The following is a 23,970-nucleotide window of genomic DNA, read 5'->3' as shown; positions in this document are numbered from 1 at the left end:
ATTTATGAGAAAAAGAACGAGAGTTACACCAATTACAAAAAATGTGGTTTTACTGCGCACCGTGTCAGATCATGTAGAGACCCTTTCCCTGCACAGATATTATGGTAATCTTAATTCCTGGGTAAACCATGCCACTCTGATGACTGCTTGTTATGTTTGCTTCCTGCTTCCTTCTGAAACTTGTGTTCATGTTCAGAGATGCTCAGTTACAGCACACTGACAGTAGAACCTAGGCGATGTGGCTTGCAAGCACAATCGTCTACATTTTTTTTCTGATGTAAGACCCATTTGAGTGTAATGGGACTTGCTCCCAGATAAGTGGATATAGGATTTCAGCCTCAATTTGGAAGAGGGTAGGTCTCTGGAGAGTTGCAGGTCAGGGGTTTCCTGTACCTAAATGAGTGTTGTGTGCATGTGTGACCCTGACTCCCAATGAGCGTGGGGAGCAAAGGGCCTTTCACATATGCTATTGTTATCACAGAACACCAAGATGATACATGCACTCTTGTGTAAGTGGTAGCCTGATTGACTTCATGGTCTACTTGACAACATTTGGGTGGTGGATAATTGACCAGCTTTTTCTCAGAAACTGCTAACTCTGCTTTTCATTCAAGCATTCTTCTTCCTGTTTCCTACAGCAAATGCATCTAACTGTAGACAATCTACTAGCATAGAAGTCACACTTACTGCAGGAAACACGAGTGTATATGCAGCAACTGTATCTGCACATGAATTGTGGAGTCACTTTCATTGCTTCATGTCACTTAAATGAGAGAGAGAAAAGAAGGTTTGTATTTTGTAGTTTGAGATAAGCTTGTGGGCCTCTCAGTATGTGAACATGAGAGAATTAAGAGTATTCCTCCATAGCTTGGGGAAAGCTGGTACACCTTCTCTATACCAGCTATACTCATCTAGTAGTGGGAGATAAGTGATTAGTGTATTCCCAATATAGGAGAGAATTAAGAGGGATTGTGTTAGGGTAGGGAATTATTCTATAGAACCACGTGGTCTCATTTTTTAGCCCTTATTGTTGTGGAGAAAAAGGTAGTAATGAGGGTAGTAAGGGTTCAATATCGAAAAGGCAGATTAACTTCCTATACAAGTTTACGCCTTCTAACACAAATGTCATAATTTTGTACATTTGGGGCTTGAGGGAGACAGGTAAGAACAGTTCCTGTTGAGGATCCCATATGAATTGGGGAGGGCTGTTTAAATGCAGCATGATCCTAAGTACATTTACTCAGAATTAAGGCACACTTAAATTGAATGGGACTTATTCCCTAATGTAAGTCAGTTTAGAGTTGCAGCCTGTGTTCAATGGAGCTTGCTAGGATTGCAGCGGGACAGCACAATTATGTGCATGTTTACTCAGAAGTGAACCCACTGTGTTCATTTGAGCTTACTCCCAAAGTAAGGGCGCATAGGACTGCAGCCTTAGTCTTTCCTATATGTAACAGTGTGGGAAGACTGAACAGGCCACCCTATTACCCAAACTGAGCGGCCTGGTATTGGGGGTGGGGGAAGATTAGAAAGCCGTTGGGGTAAGCAGCTGGGAAACCTTTTATATGCATATTATTAGAGCAGCTTTCCCCAACCTGGTGCTCTTCAGACGGTTTGAACTCCAAATCCCATCAGCTTCAGCTAGGACGGCCAATGGTCAGGAATGCTGGGAGTTGTAGTCCAAAACATCTCGGGGACACGAGATGGGGAAGGCTGTACTAGAGGATGGGGGCGGGAGGTAGGAAAGATAGAAATCCGTCTCTGCCCAACACCTAGGCATTAAACGTGAAATCGTTGGGAGCGGGGTGACAGGAAGAGAAGAAAAAAGGATTAAGAAGTGTTACACTCTCATCGTCCCTCCTCACTTTTTAGGTTAGGGAAGACCAGGAGGCGAGCAGACCGAATGGCCACCCAACTTCCCCCTCAGCGGCCCGAAGTGGGGACGCTGGGAAGCTTGACATAAAGGCAGGCGTCGCACAAAGGGAGGTACCTGTCCGGGGGACGAGACACAGTTACTCGAACAGGCGGTATGGAGGGGCGCCTCAAGCGATGGAAGGAGACGCTACCAAGGAGGCCCCAAAGCCCCCACCCCCGGCGAGGAGTATGTCGCCTCACCCTACCCAGGTGATAGCCCTCCCCCTTTCGAGCAAGACCACGAGAAATAGATCCGGGAGGCTGCGCCCCAGAAAGGCCCGCCGACCAACTGCTCCTCACCAGAATCCGCTTGAAGAGGTTGCTCTCCTTGGGCGGCAACGGCGTGGACGGCATTGTGGGCTGGCTTGCGGGCGGCCTCTTTGCCGCAGCGGCTGGAGGAGGCGGCAGTACCACCGGTAGGGAGGAAGGGCGGCCGCGGGGCTCAAGGGCTACCTCATGGCCCCGCACTCTTCGCCAGGCGCCCACACAGCACGATTGTCAGCCGCGCGCGGCCCGGCCCTGGTCGGCCCGGCCCAGCCCAGCCGAACCAGCCCTACCGACCACCCGGCCGGCCCCTCCCGCCGCTCAGGCAGCCGAGGCGGACTTGGCGCTCGGGCTCGCAACGCCCCTAGCGGTGTGCCTGCCTGCCTGCCTGGCCCGCCCAGGCCCTGTGGTTGCTGTTGCTGAGGAGGCCGCAGCGCGCGCACCCTCCCGCCCCTTCTCTGCACGTATGTGTGTAGCCTGTCCCCTCTGCAACTTCCAGCTGACGCCGTAAAATGGCCTCTGAGCTTCGTCCGCAGAGCCTGCCGGGCTGGGCCGGACAGACTACCTAGGGACGGGAAAAGCAGAGGAAGCCCATCTCCCTCTTGCGCCTCTCTCCTGGTCTCTCAAGGCAGCCAGAGTGGGTCGCATTAGCCGCCTAACCATGTTGGATCACTTTCCCACCCCAGGGAAAACGACAGAAACGCAAGCCGGTGAGGTGGTGCTGGGTCGGCAGGTCATGTTGGCTTGGGAGAGTTCACAGAAGTTTCCCTCAAGAATGATAGGCGCGCAAAAACAGACGTTTTTGAGGAGGGGGAATCCAAACTCATACCTTCCCGCCCCACTCACTTTCATTTTTGCTTTGAGTCTGAGCAACTGCTCTTTGGAATCAGAGAGCTCCTTTCCAGTAGTACAGTTAGCCCAATAAAAAGGTAACTGGCCTCACTTTTTCGCCCTCAAGGTAACCCCGAGCGCTGGAAAGAAAGGGCGGGAACAGATAGGTGGGCGGTCAGACAGCTCCGCTCTTGCCAGTGTGCTTTACCAAATCAAGTCGTTGAAGGAGAACACCTAGGTTGAAGCGCAGTCCAACCTTCGGCAGTAGCGAAACTTGACAGCACAATTTATAAATCAGTACGGATAATGGACTTGTATGCATAATACATTCAGACAAGGACCCTGGAAGTGCGGGCAGAGGGGCTAGAGCTCCCACCCCCACATGCTCAGATAAAAAGACTTGTAGTCAACCATCGATCTGAACGATCTATATTGTTTGCTTTGATCAAATGCTAGTTCTTAGCTTTCTTTTTTATTCACGTGTACATATAACGGTTATAAACTCGCTTCAACAATATTGAATTTATTAAACAATAACTAGCGTATGCCCCTTAAATAAATGAAAAATGCACTTGAAAAGTAGGGAAATTGCATCCTGTTGTGACTGCCCTGAGGGCCCCTCCCAACACTTCTGTGCCTCCTGCATTCAAATTTAGCATGGGTATGGGGTCTGTGTGCATTTTATTCTCCCTCCAGTCTTTTTCTTTAAATGTTTATTTTGATTTTTACAATAAATAACAAAAACAAAATAAAGGAACAATAAATAAGAGGTCAAGTACACTGAAAAGAGATACTATGTGTGTGTGCGCGCGCGCACGTGCATTTTATTAGCCATACAACTATAGTTGGCATGGTATATATATGCATGCAGTGCATTTCTTTGTACCAAGACACATTGTGCTCCCTATAGGATCCATATCACTGAATCTAGGTCAAGTGTCAGGGCTGTGGGTGCAAATGTGTACCTGACTGCACACTGATTTACTTTTCTCCTAAAGGAGTGACTGATAACCGTACCCTTATGTGAGACAAAGAAAAAAAGGTACATATGGTTATCAAAGGGGTTCAACTGCTTTCCGTGTGTTGGGTGAGAAGCTTTGTTTCTCCACTGTTGTCCCAAACTGTAGCCTGTTTTCCTTGTCCCATAGAATTCAAGGGGGTCACTAAGAACTCTGCCAACTCCACTCTTCACAGCTCCATATCTCCATCTTCATAGTTCTGGCTTGGGTCCTATTTCTTAGGCCTGATTTATACAGAAACAATGTGGAAAGCTCTTACCCCTGTATGCTTGCCCCAAGCACATGTTTGAGTTTAAAGGCAGTTACACATGCTGGCCCATGTGTTACAGGAACACCAACAGTTCACCCAACCCTGCCATTGATTGGTGACATGTGAACATTAACATGTATAGTGCGTGTGGGAAATGCATTTAAATCTGACTGCACATGTGTAGAAAACTTACACAGGTGAGGCTTTCCTCACGCCCATATTGTGTATAAATCAAACTCCAGCTAGGGTGGTGTGACATAAGTTTATTTTTGCTACATAAGCCTGTGTTTGGAATATACACTTTCAGACCGCAGATCTGTGAAGGGAGTTCACATGATTAAATGCTCCTCCATATTAAAAAAAAATAAATCTCCCATATAAAAAGCTATTGTGTCAGTGAGTATCAAGTGTCAGGGCTGGGCTACTTTTCTCAGTGAAGGGCATGTATGGAAGGGTATTCAGTCATACGATCCCCAGCCTGAAGTACTACAGTTCATATAAGTATTTACTACTTCAGTGAAACTAGACATATACATACATACATATATATATATTGCAAAGACCTGCTGGTGTAGGGGTGGTGATGCAAGTCAGTTCACTTGAAATATACAGGGGCACACTGCACTACACCATTCAGTCTGAAAATGATATGAAAGCAACCATTCACTTATAGGGAGGAAAGTAAAGCAGTGGACTGGAGGATACCATCAAATAGATTCTGAGTAATAGATACCTAGGATTGTGTGGCAATGAAGATGTTAATCAGAAAACATTGCTGTAGCATTCTGGGAGTTGTAGTGCATAATAAGATCGCTGGGAGATGTAGTTTTCTCCTACTTCCTTTGTGTTTCTGAAGGACTTCCTTTTCTAGCTAACTATATCTGTGGATGTGTTGAAGGAAGTTGAAGGTCTCTATGCTTTTTTCAGCAAGAATTGACCAAATATAAGGTACTATCTTATCTATTTTCTGTCCACTGTATATGTGTAGGAAAAGAGTTTGCAAAAATGTATTGGTAATATTGTGTATGTTTGTGTAATCTCTAGAATTGTCATCTCCTATTTAAAATAGAATTGAGTGCTATGCTTCTGCTGCTGCTAATGCAGTAAAAAGCCTATAGCAGAGAAGGAAATGCTACTCAGTCTGAGCTATTGCTGTGTCTGTAAGAAGTCATCAGACATCCCATTAATTATTAGGAATATATGAAGCTGCCTTATATTGAGTCAAACTGTTGATCCATTTAGCCCAGTATTATCAACACCCACTGACAGTGGCTCTCCCAAGATTTCAAGCAGGATGTTTTCTTGCCCTATCTGGAGATGCCAGGGATTGAACCTGAGACATTATGCATGTGAAGCAGGTGCTCTACCACTGAGTTGCAGCCTTGACTGTCAGTCTTGAAATATGTTCATACAGTCCCCTTGAAGTCAGCAATATTGAAGTTGCAATACTATGCACATTTACCTTGGAGTAAGCCCCATTTAACACAGTGGGACTTCAAGTAGACATGCATAGGATTTCACTGTAAGGTTGTAATCCTGTGCACATTTACTTGGAAGTAATTCCCATTTAACTCCATGGGACTGCCTTCTGAGTAAATGTACATAGGATCAGTTGGTAAATGAATATGCATGTAAGTAAATCAAAGTAATGGGTCTGGATTTGCCATGAATGTGTGATCTTCAGTTGGTTCATTTAGCTTTTCAGGCAAGCCTTAAATGGGGCCATCAGCATAAAATATAATGTATATATCTAGTTTTCTTACAATGTCCTAGCTTTGAAAATCTAATTATGCTTTTTGCTCAGTTCTTCAGATTGTTTGTGATGCTGGAGTGACGTTCCAGAAATATCGGCATAGTTTGCTGCTATTTTATGCAGATTTGGAAATAGCTCTTTCGAAGAAAGTGGAATTTACTTCTTAAAAGCTATGCTCAGTACTGGGCTATATAAATGTTTTTCTGTTTTTTTTAATCCACAAAATGTTTCATATTAAGGTCCACTGAACACAGTGGAGCTTACTTCTGAACTAACATGCATAGGATTGTACTTTGCTTGTTATCGTATTATTTGTAAACTCTCATGTGTCTTGACTGCCTTGGTACAGGGGTGAGCAACACGTGGTTGCATGTAGCCCCACTGGCCTTAAATGAGAATTTTCTGCTGTTGCATTAGCAAAACAATTGGCAGTTTGCCACCAAATGTTTGCAGCAAACCATGGCTCTGGTCTACAAAGGCCAAATCTAGCTTTAAAACAAGCTGTGCCTTTTGTTTTTAAAGCTAAATTTGGTCTTTGTAGGCCACCACCACAGTTTGCCACTAAAATCTGGAAAACTGTTTTTTGTTGTGATGGTGTGTAGGGGCGGTGGTATGGGCCCTGGGGATTCTGGTGTATGTGTGAATGGGCCCCCAGAGCCCCTGAAATTGCCTACCCTGCCTTGGCAGAAAGACAGTCTATACATAAAAAATACTAAAAAAATAAGATGTTTAAGATGGATATTGTGTTAGAAAAGCATTTGTGGTCACAGTTATGATAACTACGTTTAGTGTAAAATGCTATCAAAGGAAGATAGTGGGGGTATACTTTTGATTTAGAATCTCTATTCAGCCATAGACTCATTGGTTGGCCTTATACAAGCTATGGAGTATAGATCTGGATTTATATACTCTTGCTATATATTCTTATATTTGACAGTTAAGGTTTATGACCTGTTGATTTGGCAGGCCTGAGCCAGACACTTCTAGTTTTGCTAGCTGAAAAAGAAGATATTGGAAGTTGGAATTTGTCTCAGTACACAGTGCTTATTGTCTGTTATAATCAAATTTTGTTTTAAGTTGGAGAGAGAGTTTACTAAGCAAGACTGACAACCTTTTTGGACCTGGGGACTGCATGTGATCCTGGCTTGAGGGTCGGTGTGTGCACACACAGATACACATGCAGACACACACATCCCATGATCCTGATATGGTAGAAGTAGTGAGAAAAGAGTGATCTGTATCAGGATCACCGAGGGAGAGGGTAGAGACAAGGTGTGGTACAGTTGGCAGGAAATCAACAGCAGGGGGGAGGGAATTTGTGGTGGAGTGTCAGGACACTATTGGGGCCTGCAGGTTGTACGCCCCTGTCCTATGGCTACCAAAAACAACTATTGTCCTGACCATAGGTTGTGAAATTAATAGTTCAGAAACTGGATATTTCCCGAAAAAAACACTGAACTTAGAAGTTCCTGTTGGTAAGATTAATCACAACTATTAGGAAAAATTAATCTCAACTTCTGAACTTTGTTTCAATTTAAAATGATTTGTCAGCAACATAAGATGTGTAAATTTATTCATAGAATAGCATGCAAATCAGTCAAGAATATTTACTAATAATGGTTCTTTGAGCCGATTGTTTCCTGTGAGCTCATGTATGTGATTTTGAGTTGACTCTTACTCAAAACAGGATACCAGAAACACAAAAAGTGTCATGCGCTTCCTCTGCAATGAATTGTTTTGACTGAAGGTGATATGCTTTTACTGAACCACCAATTTATCTGCGTGTGTATCCATTCCTAAGGATGGGACTTTGAGAATTCAAGGCCCTAAGAATGTGCCATCCTTTGCAACACATCACTATCTTCAAACTTCAGTTTGTCATATGTTTAATATAAATATTAGTAACCTACCTCATAAGGCTGCTAGGATGGTAAATGAGATTTAATATTATAGGCTGAGATACAAATATAACACTGTTTAAGCAATGTTTTGACAACTGATATCAGTACAGCTGTGGAGAGCTATACTAGTTCCTTCGAATAGATACCTCATTAAAATAAAAGTCAGTGGGAAATTCTGAACTGTTGTTTTTTACATTCCAGAATATTCAAACTGAGATGAAACCTCACCAACAGTTTCCTCTTTTTAGAATGTTGTTTGCTAAATGCTACTGCTATTGCCAGCCATGCCATCTTCCTTTACTTGCTAAGAGAGCTACTCAGTTTGTAGAACTGAGTACCTTTCAGCGCAGCTATTTGTGGAATACAGTTACATCTATTGTAGTATTTAATAACTGGTCAAGGAGATATCACCAGACCTCAAGAACACTGTGGAACCATGAAACCCTGCAAAAATATTTGCAGACTTTAAGCCAAGAATACCAAAGGGTTGGTCAGTTGCTAGATGACTGCTCACTGAATGAAAACAGGAGAAGGGATCTGAGCAAAAGACAGGTGGAACTGTCCCCACTTGCTGTGGCATTTAAAGAAATTCAAGAGGCAAAAAAAGAAATTCAGGATTTGGAGATATTGTGTGCAAGTAAGTAAGTTACGCATCTGTTTTACATAGTTCACTTTCTCTCTCTCCCCCACCCCTTCTTCCTAGTTCCTTTGCTTTTGTTTCACCTAGTAGAATCATTTGTGTCCTAATTTCTTGACATCGAGTAGTTCTGTATATCTTACTCGTCCCCTGCTAGTTTTCCAGGCCATTCCAAATCTCTCTCACTTCTAAAGCACATGGGTATGGATACTCCAAAAAGTAGCAAGGCATAGGCCCAAATATAGTCTGCAACCAAAGATACACGTGTATGTTGGGATTCATTAAAGAGGCACTGATCTGTTTTCTAACATGCTTCTATGTTCAGTGTGTTTGAACCAGCAGCAGTTACATACATTACTTGGGAGGTTGCTGCAGGAAGTGTCTTGCTTTAGATGTGTACACAGGTCTCTCGGTAAGTGACCCTCTGGAGCATTTTAAGAAGTTGAACCACTGTTGTGACTTCCATTAGCTTTGGGCACAATCCACCAGCTGAAGAATGATGCTGTGGGACAGATGTGAACAATGCTGTGGGACCAATGTCTTGCCATAAATCATACCAGCAAAGGCAGCAGTGGTCACTGGAGACATGTTGAAGTCTCTTTTCCTGCTGTCACTACATGCCCTGGTCATTCAGAAAAGGCAGCCTGAACACTGTCACACAGCAGTATCTGGCCTACCAGCAAAAGCTGCTATCCTTTTCCCCAGCAACTGATGATAAAGGATCTGGCTAAGCAATAGTCTTGTCCACTTTTATTACTCTCTTCTATTGGGGAGGAAAGAGGCTATTGTCTGGCTATTCCCAGAGAGCTTCAGATAACAGGCAGTAGAGAAATGTAAGAAATACATAACTAACATTAATTTCCCCCTCTCCCCTTTAGTGTGTCTGTTGATTTAGACATCTTTTATATTTCATCATGTAACAAAAACTCTCATGATCTTCAAAATGAGTGTAACATTTCAAGGTTTCCCTCAGCACTTTGTGTGTGTGTGTGTGGCACATTGTCTCACATGTCTTTGGATGAGCATGGGTGCAAATTTGCAATCTAAATCTGGCCGTGCACTGCTGGGAGAAAGTAGTATACATGTATAGGAAATGTGTGGAGAATGGTCCTAGAACAACAAAGAACAAAAGTAAAATGAAATTAACAAGACAGTGTGGCTGCACCCTATTTCCTTTAAGCTGAACATGACTGCTTAATGTTTACTTCTGCCGTTTGATCCTAGAGCTAGACAGTCCAGAAGAGAAACAACTGCTAGAACTTGCTCTAGAGGAAAAGGAAGTTATTGACCAGAAAATCAGCACTCTGTATCAAAAGGTGAGCAGTAGATCAATTTGAGTCCTTTGAATTTATTTTAAATACCTTTTCGTGATCCAGCAACCATCTTGTGTGATATTAGGAACTCTGTATACATAAAACAGCTGCTTTGCATTCACAGACTTCCACAGGGGCTTATTGCAGGGGGAAAAGAAAGATGGATGCATTTAAGTGCTGGGTATCATTGGATGTCATTCTGTGTGGGGAAAACCAACTGATTCATATATAGAGAGAATAATATCCACTGGACTTTGGGCATAACCATGCCAGTACTTTGACTTTGTTCTCCTGTGTAGGGAGAGTGGAGACGCATCTTGCCATCTTTCAGTGTGGCTATAAATATGCATCTGATTTTTGTAAGATTGTGTGACATTCTTCTGTGCAGTGCCTTTTTGTATACAAGCATCTGTGAATAGAAGCTGCCATGTTACTGGATGTAGTCAGGGCAATAAGTGATGTGGATGGACAAAAGAGAGCGTACAGTCAAGATATTAGATATTATACTTGAAGGGTATAGTAATGGAATAGATAAGCAGGAAAAACGGCGCCAAGGAGAAAAATACCTATGCAGTGAGGCTTCTCTGCAGCATAGTTAATGGTAGTGCAAAGCAATGACATAAGAACAAGTGCCTAGATTAAAGGCTTTCTATTGACTTAGACAAAGCCATGGCAGAAACAGAAATCTGTTGTCAGCTGTAAACTCCAGATGTGACCGAGTACTTATTTTCTGTTTTACCCTGGTTCTGCAAAGAGATCTTAATAATCTACTAAATGACAAAGCTAGCCCAATTATTATTTAGATTGTGTTTTTGATTCAGTATTTGTTTCAGCATTATGTTCTTGCTGGGATGTGCCTTAGACTTTGTATCTCAGCATTTTTTTCTCACACACTGATGTTCTTGGATTCGGCCTGGCATGATTCCAGGTTCAGCCTGATATGGCTACTTATTCTTGTCAGAGTTTTCTGCTGTTATCAAAAGTGGGTGGGTAGTTTTTGGTCCTCTACATGTTTTGGCCTACAACTTCCATCAGCCCTCACCATTGGCTATGTTGGCTAGGGCAGATGGGAGTTAAAAGTCAAAACATCTGGAGAGTTACAAAGTTGCGCCTCCCTAAACTGAATGGACTCTCATTTAAATGGAGGACAGTCCTAGGATACCCTCTAGTTGGCCACATCTCTGAAACTCTGATGGGAACTGTAAAATAAGCAGAACTTTCTTGTGGGACCGCAGTTAGGTTCTAGCCTCAAAATAGAGGGCCAAAGGTATTCTGGGCCTTATCCATGCCTCCTGATGTATGAAGAGGGCTGTAGGGGTGCTCATCATCGATCACCCCAGGCCCTGTTAGGTGGCTGTGTTTCAAAAGGGGAAGTCCCCTTCTGGACCCTATAACAGTCTAATTCCCAGGGTCTTCCCCTTTCAGGGCAGCCTTCAATACTGCAAACACCAAGTCTTTGTTTTAGTTTTACTCCTTTTGTCAAGGTGGCCCAGGTGCCTCGTCACTACTCCACTTTTAACAAAACTGGCAATGATCATTCTAACAGCTAAGTGGATGAAACTGAGCATTTCTAAACTGAACATTGATTTTCAAATTTATTAGTTCTAATATAGCAAATCAAATTGGAATGATAATACAAAGCATAGTAGCAAAAAGAGACAGGAAAATTAAACATCTAGGGCAGTATCCAACTATGACATTCTGCTAGCGCAAATGATGTTGTGGTATCAGAAACTAGATTCTGAACTATACACAAGAGGAGAATCCAAGTAAAGTTATGTTTCTGCAAGTGGTTGTGCAACTGGCTGCACATTACGTTTGTGCAGCCATTTGAGCAAGCATAATGCACAATTGCTTGCGCTATGGAAAGATTTGGCGGAGCTCTGCTAGCACTGTGAGTTTGCAGAATGACCCCATTGGATACTGCCCATAAAATTTAATGTTATGATGTTTGGAGGTCCTGTTAGTTCATTCTGTGGAATGATCAGGTCTGGAGAGAGAGGAGACCTTGTTTAGCTTTCCAAAAGAAGCCTAGTTTGACTCTGAACCAATGGGTCTTTATATAACTGTCTTTACAAAAGCAATCTGTTTATTTACAGTTGGCTCTCAATTGTGCTTATGTAGGGAGGGAGGCTTCTGATGTTACTTTATTTCTTTGGGGTTGAATTGCATGTTCTGGTATTCGCCAGGGTGTTTTATATTTATGGTTCATTTGTTCATTTGAGATGTGATAACTTTTTACACTTGATGCTTCAGAGGTGTCTGTTCCTTGCTTTTGATGCTCCATAATTCACCTCAGTTCACTTTCCAGCTTTCTCCCCTTCCTCTGGTTCACTCAAGGATTTACCTACTTTCCATCTCTTCACCCTTCAGTTGTCCATAGCTTTTGTCTCATGTAAATGAGCTCTCACCTTTTAGGCGGCCTGTGTTATCTTTGTTTTGGGATTATTTTCCCTTTCCTGATAATCTGGATGCTTCCAGATAGTGGGCTCCTTTTACTAGCAATCAGAAGTCATTGTGCAGCTGTTCCATTTTTTCATCCTTAACTGATTTTCTGTGTTAAGAAAAAAGATGGAAGAAATGGTGGGAAAATGTGGAGGGCTTTGAATAGAAGTTGTTTGGACCCCTGTAAACTTCTGTGAATGAGGCAAGGCAATGGTGCCATAAAAGCCTAACCTGGAAGTACTCTAAATCTTCTCTGGAGTAAAGTATAAAGCCCTATACTTTATAGGCCAAAGCCAAGGTATGCTGTCCAGGATAAGGACTTCCTGCTGCCCCACTGTAGCAAAGCTTATGCAAGCTGGCTTGTGAGAAACCATGGGGATAAACAACTGAAAATTCTGTTTCCATGTTATGATACTGTGGGTGAAAAAGCGGGTTGTGTGTTCCTGTATGCAAGAAATTTGGGTGAACTTGCTTCTGAGCAAATTATATTGTTTTGTCTCTACTCATGTGACTATAGCTTTGACGACTGTCTGCCACTTTGTACTTGATAATTATGTAGGGATTCAGAGCCTTAGAAGATTAGCTGCAAATAGTTCAAAAAACAACTCTAGCACTAAATTATGGTTCCTGATACATTATTCTTTTTCAGATTTTCCAGACCTTGATACCAAGGGAAAAATATGATGAAAGTGGTGTCATATTAGAAGTGACATCTGGCAGAACAACTGGAGGTCAGCAAAGTCATCACAAGTAAAAGTAATTCCAAACCACACTCCTGGTTTGCAAAACTGTGTTTTGTCATCTTGTGTTCCACTTTATCAATGTTTTGTTCTAAATACTCATCACATATGCTGATTTAGATTAACTCAATTATTACTACTACTAGAAGTAGTATACTGAAGAGTATAGCTGGTACTAAAATTTCAGTAACTTTCAGAAAAGTTCTTACGTTTCAGGTGACATTTGTCAGCAATTTACCCAAGAAGTGTTTGACATGTACCGGAACTATGCCGATTACAAATGCTGGATGTTTAAGGTTATGAAATATACTCCTGCTGACTATGGTATGGGAATAGCGTGTTATGCCATCCACACAGATGGTTTAAAAGGATTGCCTCCGCCCTGTTGTCCAATATGTAATATATATTATATTCTCTTAAAGGTGGATTACACCATGCTGCTGCTCATATTTTGGGAGACCATGTCTACAGGCATTTGAAATATGAAGGAGGTACTCACAGGGTACAGCGAATCCCTGAGACTGGTTTATCTTCAAGAATGCAGCGGATCCACACTGGCACCATGTCAGTTATTGTCCTCCCTCAGCCGGAAGAGGTGAGGTTAATTATTAATAATTAAATGTTTTCATTCCAATCACTAACTCATTCATGTTTAACTCCATAAAAGTTAGTTTCTAAATAAAATGGCCGTTTTCTTGGCTATAACGTTGTCTGGCAGGATGTCACAAACATTTCCCACCATTTGGAAGGATGTAGCTTTTAGTTCTGAACATGGCTGACTGTGTTTAATCCAAAAAATTGATTGTCATCCCCTGGGATATTCCCTGTTTGTGTTCCATTCCGTCTGGCTTCCTATTCAATATGTATAGGAACCTGCTGGGTGCAGCAACTGTGTGGATACATGGAATCTGATACCATCCAGATGTCCTAAAAAAAGGCAAGCAATAATTAATAAAGAAGATACCCCTTCCCAGTTAAAAATATGACATTAAAAATGTAAGTAAGTAGAGTCTCTTTCCCATGGAGAGAAACATGTATATATGTAAATGTATAGCCATGCAATTTCATATAAGGTAGTACAACTGTTCTAAAACTGTTCTTTCTTTCAAGGTAAAGATTAAAGTAGACTCAAGAGATTTGCGTATAGATACATTTCGAGCCAAAGGGGCAGGAGGACAGCATGTTAATACAACAGATAGTGCTGTAAGAATTGTACACATTCCCACAGGTATGTTTTTTTTGTTTTATCAGTATTCCCCTTTTCACATAAACATGTACATTACAAGTACATTAACCAGCAAAGCCTTCTGGCCAAGATCAGGGCAGCACTGACATTAGACTCAGCTGGCACCTACCTTGACGTAATTTTTGCACTAGGCAAAGACTTTTTTATTATGCCAGGTGTTTTAATCCTCTATACATTGCTTTTATGCTGCTTTGTTTTTTTTTTATTTCTGCTGACTTCTTTTTTATATTGTGGTGTTTTAATGCTTTTGTTTTACTTTGTTTTATTGTAACTTAACTTTTAAAATGAGGATCTGGGAACCTGTTGAAGGGTTGAGTATAAAGCTCTTAAATAAAATAAAAATAAATTGCATGACTTGTGTAGTATCTAGCTCCAAGGTAAGCTTGGGAGTTGGCTGCCTTATCATGCTGTAAATATTTATAATTATGTTAAGCTATTTTCCTGGAAATAATTTTAATGGTAATATTTGTTTTGATTGTATGTTTATATAAAATTGCATTCTGTGCTAGAAAAATGTTTAAAAGAAAATAAGAGGTTTGTAGACCGGCAACTAAACTCATACATTTTTGTTCCATGGACCATGATATTTTCCATTTTACCCAAACAGGAACAGTAGTTCTGGTCAGGCTAGCATCAGTGATTTACAAAACTTATTTGTGGGATCTCTGATATATACTTTCTCACACTCTGAAGGGTTAACTGTTGAGTGCCAGCAAGAACGATCTCAGCAAATGAATAGGGAAACAGCTCTGCGGACACTGAGAGAGAAGCTGTACCACCAGACAGTTGAGAGAAAGCTGTGCGAAGAGCAGAGTACTAGAAAGCTGCAGGTGAGATCATATTCCCTTTGCCTTAGTGTCAATATTAACAAGGACTGCAGTAGAAGAGCTTGGGAAGGTTATTGTGTGGAAACTGAGCAGTCCTGTAGCTAGTCGGAGTTGATAGTAATAGGCTGGATTGTTTTGACTCATCACAGAGCAGCTCTTTATGTTCTCCTTTATGTTCTAACTGGAAATTTTTTTTCTTCACATATTGAGTGACAGGTTGCTTCTGGCCTAATACAATCCAGTCCTGTCCTTATGTTAGCTCTTTTGACTCTGACCTGCATGCAGTGCAGCTAGTGCAATCCCCACTGTGCATTAGCCTTCCTAATGCAGATGGGAAATGGGAATCATTTGCTGTGCAACCTCCAGATCAGGGCCACTGAGTGTTTTGTTCCCACTTGTGCAATGGGAATAATTACAAGCTTTTCCACAAATTTAATACATTAAAGATTATTACATTAAAAAAAATTCCCCCAAAAGTGAAATTTCAAGAATGCTTATAACGGGGCACATATTTTTAAACGTGCATACAATGGGGCTGTTTGCACATAACGGCATTCACCAGCAAATCATGGGTTAATCAACCCATGCATTGCGGTAATGCACACTGCTTCTGGTTTCCAGCAACCAGCTACAAGTGCTGCATTTGTAGGTTGTTACCGTGATATCTGAACTGGGCAATTTGGGTTGTTCGAGGGTTAAACAACCCAAAGTTAACCTATGAACAAACCATGGGTTAACTTTGGTTTGTTGAACCCAGAAACAACCCAACGTGCCTGGATTTGGATATCACTGTAACAACCTACGAATGCAGCATTTGTAGGTTGTTGTTGGAAATCAGAAGTGGTGTGTAGGTTGCTGATGGAAACTGGAAGTGGTTCCTGCAATTCATGGGTTAATTAACCCATGATTTGCCACTGAACGCTGCCATTACATGTGAACACGGTCAACAAAAACACTTAATTGTCAAACGTTGAAAACAGAACTTTGTCATTAACCAACAGTAATGATATACTGAAAATGTTTGAAATATTCTGTTTTTTAAAAATGTGAAACAAATCAAAATGTTCTTTAATAGTTAGGGACAAGATCCCAATCAGAGAGAATTCGCACATATAACTTCAGCCAAGACAGAGTCACAGACCACAGGATCTCTTATGAAATTCGTGACATCAAGGTATTTATTCTAAATAAGGTATTCTTCTAAAGAAAATGTGAGCACATAAAGCTTCTCATACAGCCCTCTCTCACTGAGTCAGACCATCTAGTCCAGTATTTTTCTGGCTGGCAGTGGTCTTCCAAGGACTCATGCCCTTTAACTGGAGATATCAGGGATTGACTGAGACTTTCTACATGAAAAGCATGTGTTCTGCTATTAAGCTATGGCCTTTCCACTTTATGGCATCAAAAGCATATTTGTATATATGAACTGTGCCTGGGTACTAACTGACAAGTAAGTCCTCTGCATTTCATTTAATGATGAAATCCCAGCTTACTTTGCTCTTTACTTCAATTTCTCCTCATCTTTTGATAGGAATTTTTAAGCGGCAAACGGCTCCTGGATGAACTAATCAGCAAGCTGTTGGAGGCTGCAGAGATGGAGTCTTTGATTGAACATTTGGAAAACAATTTTAAATTTGAACAAGTAAACTCCTGACTTGATTAACTGTATTCAATAATAAATCCTGGTCTTAATGTATGTAAAATTAAGTGGAATCACCTAATAGGTATTACTATTAAAATATGCTATCTTTCATTATCACTGTCTCTGACTTTATGGTTGTTATCCAAAGAAATGGTATACACGTGCAGGTAGAACTTTATGCAGAGACAGTATTGTTTGGTGTTTTCGGGCTCCTTTGTTTTCAGGGACAAAGGGGGTAGGCAGGACTTGACTAATCAGAAGTGCAAAAAAGCAGCAGCCCATGGAGGATGCAGCTGGGGTTTCATAATGTTTGATAATGTTGAGAAATAATTTTTATTTGTTTGATAATAATAATGTTTGATAATGTTGAGAAATTTGATAATGTTGAGAAAAATTCAAGTCAGGATGTGTAAGTTTCTTAAAACGTCTGCTAAACTGCTACATTGTTAAAATCAACAGATTTTATGCTATTGACTTTAACAGTACTCACGAGTTCAGTCTAGCTTTGCAGTTGTTGAGCTGGAGAGCTCTTAGGTTATTTATGACTAAGCTGGTTAATTTTTTTAAGCCCCTCTTTGTTATTAATAGTCTTATACACAGTTATGAGAAATGGAAAAGCAGAAGGTAGTTCCACCCTATTACTCAGCTTCTGATGTCCCCAGTGAAGACACCGAAGTTTATCAGCCAGGTCTTTCCTTCCTGACCTTTCCAGAGCATCCTGAAGTAATTTTGTCTTATTAAGTTTGTTCCATGATCGTTGATACCTAAATGTGAATAGCAGGGAGAGATAAATAATAGTTAAAGAAGAAAACGTAACCATTTGGATAGTGCTTTCAAAAATGCTTGGCCAAGTAGCGGTTGCTCTGGTATCTCATAGAGACTTTGCTATGCAGTCTGCAAAAGCTAATGGTACTTTTCCCAACTTACGAGTGGTGCGACAAGTGTTCCTGGTATGGTCAGACCTGGCCATTGTCATATATGCATTAGATAGATTTCGATTGGACTGTAACATACTATGCGGGGCTGCCCTTGGAAAACATTTGGAAACTTCAGTTGATGCAGAATGCCACTGCTAAAATCATAACTCAGAGTGCTGGAATTATGTAACCTTCATTGTATTAGCTGCACTGGCGGCCAGTTCTTTTGAATGCAGTTCATACCTTTAAAGTGTCAAACAACTTGGGACCAACCTACTTGAAAGATGGTTTCCTCCCATGTGAATCTGACTGTTCTTTAAAATTACCTTTAAGTTACCCTCTTGCGTGTGCTATTGTTTTCTGAAATGTGGTTGGTGGCAGTGGGTAAGAGATCCCCAATGCTGTGCCCAGTTGGCCGGAACTTCTGGGAGTTGTAGTCCAAACATCTGGAGGCTACCAGGTAGCCTATCACTGGTTTAGATCACCTCCCTCTTTATTGGTGTTCCAGCAGCATCTAAAGACTTTTTTTTTTTTCTGTTTTTCAACAAGACTTTGATTATGTTGCTGTTCGAGTTATTTTCTGTTGGTTCTGGCTCTCTGGATTTCTTATGATTTTAGCCTTTATGTATCTTGGAACTTGGTTTTAATGATTGAATCAGCCTTGTAAATTAACCTCCAAAAGTTACTAGCCTGCAAAAATTTAACTTGTCTACTTTTTGGTTGTAAGAGGGATTAGCTAGTAAACGAAAAACATTTTGCAGGCTAGAAATGCAGCAGACTGGTGGTGGAGGGGTGGAGCTATTCGTGATTCTGCCACCAGCCTGCTTGATTTTTATGCTGCACATGCAGCAAGGGTCTTTGCCGCCTGCATGTCCAGCATGGGAGCGCAGCACGTTGCTACTGCCTTGAGTTTAGTTCTGTATCAGTTATCTCGAGGGAGAGCCATGGATTCTTCTGAATAAAATGAGAAAACTATACTCAAGACTAACATAAAAGAGATGTGGGTATTTACACATTACAGTGGCCTACTCACCAATATTCCAGCATTTTCTGGGCTTGAGCTTTCTTCTCAGTGGCAGTGGTGCAAAACTGTCTTATTTCTGCACGACTGAATCCCAGCTCACAGGCAACCATTGTCCATTCAAATCCCAGTTGCTTGCCCAGTTCTTGCACTGATTTGAGGTTAATGACAGCATCCTAGTACATGATACACATTTATACTTGGGAGTACCTTCAGTGAGGTACTCTATGGAGGCAAAAAGGCATCAAAGACAGTAGCGCTTAACAACAGCCAACCAAAATTGTTAGGGACTGGGAGGGCATGCTGTATCCATGTTAGACCTTCAGGGTGGGCTTGTCCTCTGGATCCACTCATAAAATAGAGAATGGGGATAAGTGAAGAACCAGGCTGGAATCCATACCTCCCTTGGCAACTGCTTTTTTCCCTAGGTCCTACCTTAACACTTTTACAGGCAAGCCTAGCATGATTGCTGGAAAGGACAGGCATGTGAACAGTGGTGATACAAGGAAGTGTTTGAGCTTGGAAGTCCCTAGTTCTAAAGTGAAGCTAAATCTTGAGGAGCTCTGTGGATTGGTGGTTCCCGAGTCTGGGAATTGGATAAGCGACCTGTCCTGGATGGGGTTGCACTCTCCCTGAAGGAGCAGGTGCATAGCTTGGAGTACTCCTAGATCCATCCCTGTCATTGGAGCCCCAGGTGGACTCCCTGACCCAGAGTACGTGGGGCCAGCTTTGTCTGATCCGCCAGCTACGGTCTTTCCTGGACAGGGATAACCTAGCCACAGTAGACATGGTGCAGACATTGGTTTCATTTCGGCACCAAGTTAAGACATGGCTTTTCACCAAAGCCTTTGAGGGCTAACTGAATTCCCTAAAGTTGCACGCTGTTTTAACTTTTATTGTTTTAAATTTTCTAATTGGTATTAGCTTGTTTAATGGTTTAATATGCTCTTAGCTATTTAAATTATTTATTGTTCTATACTGTTTAAATTGATTTTATCTCTAAATAGTTCAAATCTCTTCACATTCTTTAACTTCAGGCAAGCTGCTAGCTCTTTACCTTACTTCCCATTTGTCAACTTAGTTAATAATACTGTCTTACCTTACAGGGCTGTTGAAAGGATTAGTGAGAACTTAAGTGTAAGTCCTTGGATGCACATATATGCTAGGTTTTATTACCTTGACAGCACCATGCTAGTATTAACCTCACACTCATGCCACTCAAAACACTGTCCTATAATCAAGAATCCAGAGTGTTGAAAGCATGCTTTGAAATAATTAGATGCTGTTGTAGGATTCAAAATAAGCAATTTAAGAAGTTTGCTTACCTCTTGGGCTCTATTTGGCATTCTGTTTCAGCCTCCACTAGCAGCTTTATTTTTAGTGGGAAAGCTGTTAAGATGGTAGTAAAGGATATTTATCTCAGAAGTATCCACTATATCTTTCAAGAATTACTTCACAGTATATTTATTATTAACATTCCAGTAACTAATCTTGGTATCTAAATGTGAATAATTCAATCCAGTGTATAGATAACAGTTCTATTAAAAAAGGTAACCCGTTTAATTCTTAAATGACTGGTAGGGCAGTATCAAATGGTGTCATTCTGCAAGCTCAAATAGCACTAGCAGAGCTCCACTGAATCTTACTGTTCCACAAGCGGTTTCACATTATGCTTGCACAACCTGTTCCATTATGCTTGCACAACTGCTTATGCCACTAGTTGCAATGCAAAATACATTGTGCAAAAGTGCAATGCAAAACCAGTTGTACAAGAGTAGCTTGCAACTGATTGTAGAACAGGCTGCACAAGCATAATGCGCAACCTGTTCAATGGGTTGCGCAAGCATACTGCACAACTGCTTGCGTTATGGGTTGTGCAACTTCTTGCACAAATGTAACTTTTGCTGGATTCTCTTCTTGAACATAGTTCAGAACCTAACTTCCACTAGCACAACATTTGTGCTAGCAGAATGACACAGTTGGATACTGCCCAAAATTTACAAATGGAACTCAATGTACGGAAATGGATCGTACTTTTTGATTTGGCTTTGGGTACTCAAGCTCACATTTTTACCTAGCCCTGGCAATCCAACCCAAAGTATGTTTTCTTCAGTGCAGTTTATCTTCTGACTTGTGTACATAAGATTGCAAGCAAATGTTTCCCAGCATATCTTACTTCACAGCGTTGTTGTGTGGACTAGAAACTCTATGAATATTTATGTTCTGCCTTTCATAAATCTTGGTATTCTAAAGGCAGCTTACAAACTTTAAAAGATACAACAGAGTATGCTAAAATACTATCTTATCATTGAAATAATAAACCACAGCAATAAAACACCAGTAATAATAATGCTCTCAAAAGGCATAAAACCTCTACCTGCTTATATACACTTTCATATGATAGCCAATAAAGTTGCTTTCTGACTTACCTTGTTTCTGTTTTTTATTCAATAGCTACTTTTCTTACTTCCTATTATACTTTAAATGTTTGAGGTACTGCTGCAAAAGAAACACTTCATGAAAATTGACTGAGGTAAAGAAAACTCTTTGAATATACTCAACTGTTGCTAGGAAGTAACTACAACAACCCCCTGTTAAAATAGTTAATTTTTAAAAATTCTTAACTCAAAGCTGTTTGTTACTCATGACTAAATGCATCTGAAGAAATTATTTCCTGGAAGCTGTTCTATAATAGCATGCTTTGCTCCAGCCAATGAAATTTAACTTGTTCAGCTCTGAGGGCCAAAATGAGTTTTTGAGACTGAAGAAAACAGCTGAGTTGCTATTTTGTAAGAATCTGTATAAAGATTGATAGCTTTGGATCTTCCTATTGGCCACAGTGATGATGCCTTAAGTTGGGTATGATCCTCCACCTACCGGTTCAAATTCATCATTGAAATGAACTTGGAATTAGAAACTAAGTACATTGGGGTTCCAAGTATTTGCCTTCTGGTTACCAGTCTTCTAAAAAGGCATTGTCCTTCATAATTTCAAATTTCTCTGCAAACATGAAGGCTAAAAATAAATTGGATTAACAGAATCATCAAGGATGGCTTTGGGCCATCTGTAGCTTCCTCAACAAGTTGAGTCCTAGCACCTCATATTTAGGCTCTATTCAAACACTTACAATAACTGTGGAGGCACCTGTTTGGATAGCTTACATAACACTTATCCTGTCACTTGGACGTCTGAGGTGGCTAACAGTGTATACCAAACTAAGAAAGCAATAGAATATAACAATAACAAAAAACAAACAAAATACAATTAGCATAAAACCTAACAAGCAGAGAGAACATTGGAATAATCTGCATCGGGATACTCAATTCACATTCCAAAACACCCTCTGAAACAATATGGTCTTCACAACATCTTGGAAATTAAGGAATGAAAGGGCCAGATGGGCTTCCCTAGGATGGAAGTACTACGGACTGGGTGAAATAATAAGGCCCTACCCTGCTGTCCAAAGCTATCTCACATGGCAGTGTTTTTGAATGAGGATCAGAGTGAGCAGGTAGATTCATATCTCGGTCTCAGGCCAGTTAGGATTTTACAGGACTTTGAATTGGGTCTGGAAACAACTTGGAGGTTTATGGAGGTGATAGTTGTTTAGTGTTATAGCTCTGTGCAATGAGGGACTATTGCAGCTGCATTTTGAACTAATTTAGTTTCCAAACATTTTTCAAAGGCCATCTCTAATAGTAATCTAATCTGGATATTATCAAGGCATGCATGACTATCGTCAAGCCAAAGTAGATCTTTCCAGAAAACAGCACAGCTGGCTCACCTGCCTAAGCTACAAAAAGGCACTCCTGACCACCACTGCTACCTCCAAGCTGTGAACCTGAGTCTTAAGGAGGAGTGGTACCCTATCCAAATAGGTTGTATATCTAGCCCTTGATCAGATTTTCTCCCAACCAACAGAAATGGTTTTATCTGGATTAAGCTTTGTTTGCCCATATCTAGTCCTTCGCTAACCCCAGGCACTAGTTCAGGATCACAGCTGCTTCTCTGGGATTCAGCGGAAAGGAAAAATGAATTGGGTATCTGCAATATCCTAATGGCACCATATCCCAGTCCCCACACAACCTTCTCAAAGTTGATGCATGAAGATGTTAACTAGTATGGTGGACAAGATGGAAGCTTATGGCACTGCCAAAGGCCACAGATAGAATAGCAGTCCCTCAGCATCAATTTCTGAAACCTGTGACCAGAGCCATTGTAACATGGTGCCTCACAGCCATCTCCCTATGTTGTGGTCCAGAAGATCCCATGGTCAATGCTATCTAAAACTGCCAAGAGGTCTTGAAGAGCCAATAAGGCTGCACTCATCCTGTCAATCTGTTAGTGTAGGTCATCCACAAGGGTAGGGTTGTTTGTTGTGGGGAAATCTGGCCCTTTTGGGGCCTGACGGATCCTCACAGCACCCCCAACTCAGCTTGCATTTGAGAGACGAGCTGTGGGCTAGTTCCCAAAACCTGAGAACTTTATCATTTTTTTTGATTTGCGCAAATTGTGGCCGTAAACAGCGCAGTGGTCTAAATGATCTAATTTGCATAAATTACACCATTTACGCCCACAATTTTGCACAAGTGCTATTTACAGCCACAATTTGCACAAATAACACCCCACTCTCAAATCTGAGCTGGTCTGACTCATTGTGCACCAAGTTGGGCCAGCTTGTGGATGAGCTTGCTAGAGAAAACTTGCCAAGCTCCACCCCACAAATGGATTTTTCTGACATCCCTACACCAGGGTCATCATCTCCATCCAAAAATCAGGCCAGAAGCCAAATAACCAGTCACATTCAGAAATACGTGGAGCTGGGCTGCCACTCAAGAACCTTGGACAAGAAAGTCATAACCGAGAGTGGGGTACATAGTGGAGGGGCACCTGTCCAGTTCTTTATCACATGGATTGCATCACCAGCCCAGTACATATGAACTGGACTGTGGTGTAGGAACACCAAAACGGTGAGAATGTGGCAAGCAATCTGTATTCTGTGGGCAAGAAATGCAACTATTTTGAATGTTCACACATGCACCTACTATACTGTATGTGTGTAAAATTTAAAATGACAGCACCTACTATACTGTGTGTAAAATTGAAAATGGCAGCACCTACTATACTGTATGGGTGTAAAATTGAAAATGGCAATTGCACCTTATATTCAAATATTACTGCTTAATATGTTTGTATATACTTTTAACAGGAACAAATGATGGGGTGGGAAAAATCTACATTCTATACAAA

At 41.2% G+C, this 23,970-nt stretch overlaps 3 protein-coding genes across 21 annotated transcripts in view; 1 reads left to right on the top strand and 2 right to left on the bottom strand.

Moving 5' to 3' along the window:
- The window catches only part of NAA16 (N-alpha-acetyltransferase 16, NatA auxiliary subunit), a 56,762-nt gene extending 54,261 nt beyond the window's left edge, over positions 1–2,501 (bottom strand). For all 10 annotated transcript variants that reach the window (XM_084844884.1, XM_084844878.1, XM_084844881.1 and 7 more), the window contains exon 1: positions 2,215–2,501. Coding sequence is in view for 9 of the 10 variants with exons in the window: in XM_084844878.1 (XP_084701004.1) it covers positions 2,215–2,268 (54 nt within the window). In the remaining variant the exon portion in view is untranslated. The remainder of the gene's footprint in view (positions 1–2,214) is intronic.
- On the top strand, positions 1,877–16,896 carry MTRF1 (mitochondrial translation release factor 1). Of its 10 annotated transcripts, none has more exons than XM_084844898.1 (10): positions 1,884–2,124; positions 8,134–8,569; positions 9,794–9,885; positions 12,977–13,058; positions 13,284–13,391; positions 13,490–13,662; positions 14,178–14,295; positions 15,007–15,143; positions 16,216–16,314; positions 16,672–16,896. In XM_084844898.1, exons 1-10 carry the CDS (start codon positions 2,050–2,052, stop codon positions 16,792–16,794), a joined length of 1,443 nt encoding a protein of 480 aa, XP_084701024.1. In that variant the 5' UTR covers positions 1,884–2,049; the 3' UTR covers positions 16,795–16,896. The 10 variants fall into 10 exon arrangements, with proteins under 10 accessions (XP_084701029.1, XP_084701024.1, XP_084701028.1 ...); XM_084844902.1 differs by having other exon boundaries at positions 1,989–2,330; XM_084844900.1 differs by lacking the exon at positions 1,884–2,124 and adding an exon at positions 2,674–2,888.
- Positions 16,897–17,158: 262 nt separating this feature from the next.
- LOC146350413 (uncharacterized) lies at positions 17,159–21,275 on the bottom strand. Its single transcript, XM_084844915.1, has 4 exons — positions 21,150–21,275; positions 20,046–20,109; positions 18,733–18,896; positions 17,159–17,546 (listed from the first exon to the last, which is right to left on the bottom strand). Exons 2-4 carry the CDS (start codon positions 20,064–20,066, stop codon positions 17,318–17,320), a joined length of 414 nt encoding a protein of 137 aa, XP_084701041.1. The 5' UTR covers positions 20,067–20,109; positions 21,150–21,275; the 3' UTR covers positions 17,159–17,317.
- Between the last annotated feature and the right edge of the window lie 2,695 nt (positions 21,276–23,970).

The sequence above is a fragment of the Heloderma suspectum genome, chromosome 3 (assembly GCF_057233095.1).
Source record: "Heloderma suspectum isolate Gila_16-S chromosome 3, 16-S_ref, whole genome shotgun sequence".
Taxonomy (NCBI): Eukaryota; Metazoa; Chordata; class Lepidosauria; order Squamata; family Helodermatidae; genus Heloderma; species Heloderma suspectum.
The sequence above is the reverse complement of the archived record's forward strand: the minus strand, read 5'-3'. Positions and strand labels throughout refer to the sequence as shown.

What these genes read in the sequence shown, in the direction of transcription:
- MTRF1 (XM_084844898.1), top strand. Translation starts at nt 2,050, where the DNA reads ATGGAAGGAGACGCTACCAAGGAGGCCCCAAAGCCCCCACCCCCGGCG. An exon ending in TCAGCACTCTGTATCAAAAG is followed by an intron (nt 9,886 to 12,976) that starts GTGAGCAGTAGA and finishes ATTCTTTTTCAG; the next exon opens with ATTTTCCAGACCTTGATACC. An exon ending in AATTGTACACATTCCCACAG is followed by an intron (nt 14,296 to 15,006) that starts GTATGTTTTTTT and finishes CACACTCTGAAG; the next exon opens with GGTTAACTGTTGAGTGCCAG.
- LOC146350413 (XM_084844915.1), bottom strand. Translation starts at nt 20,066, where the DNA reads ATGCCAAATAGAGCCCAAGAG. An exon ending in TGCCAAATAGAGCCCAAGAG is followed by an intron (nt 18,897 to 20,045) that starts GTAAGCAAACTT and finishes ATCATGTACTAG; the next exon opens with GATGCTGTCATTAACCTCAA. An exon ending in CAGAAAATGCTGGAATATTG is followed by an intron (nt 17,547 to 18,732) that starts GTGAGTAGGCCA and finishes ATTCACATTTAG; the next exon opens with GTATCAACGATCATGGAACA.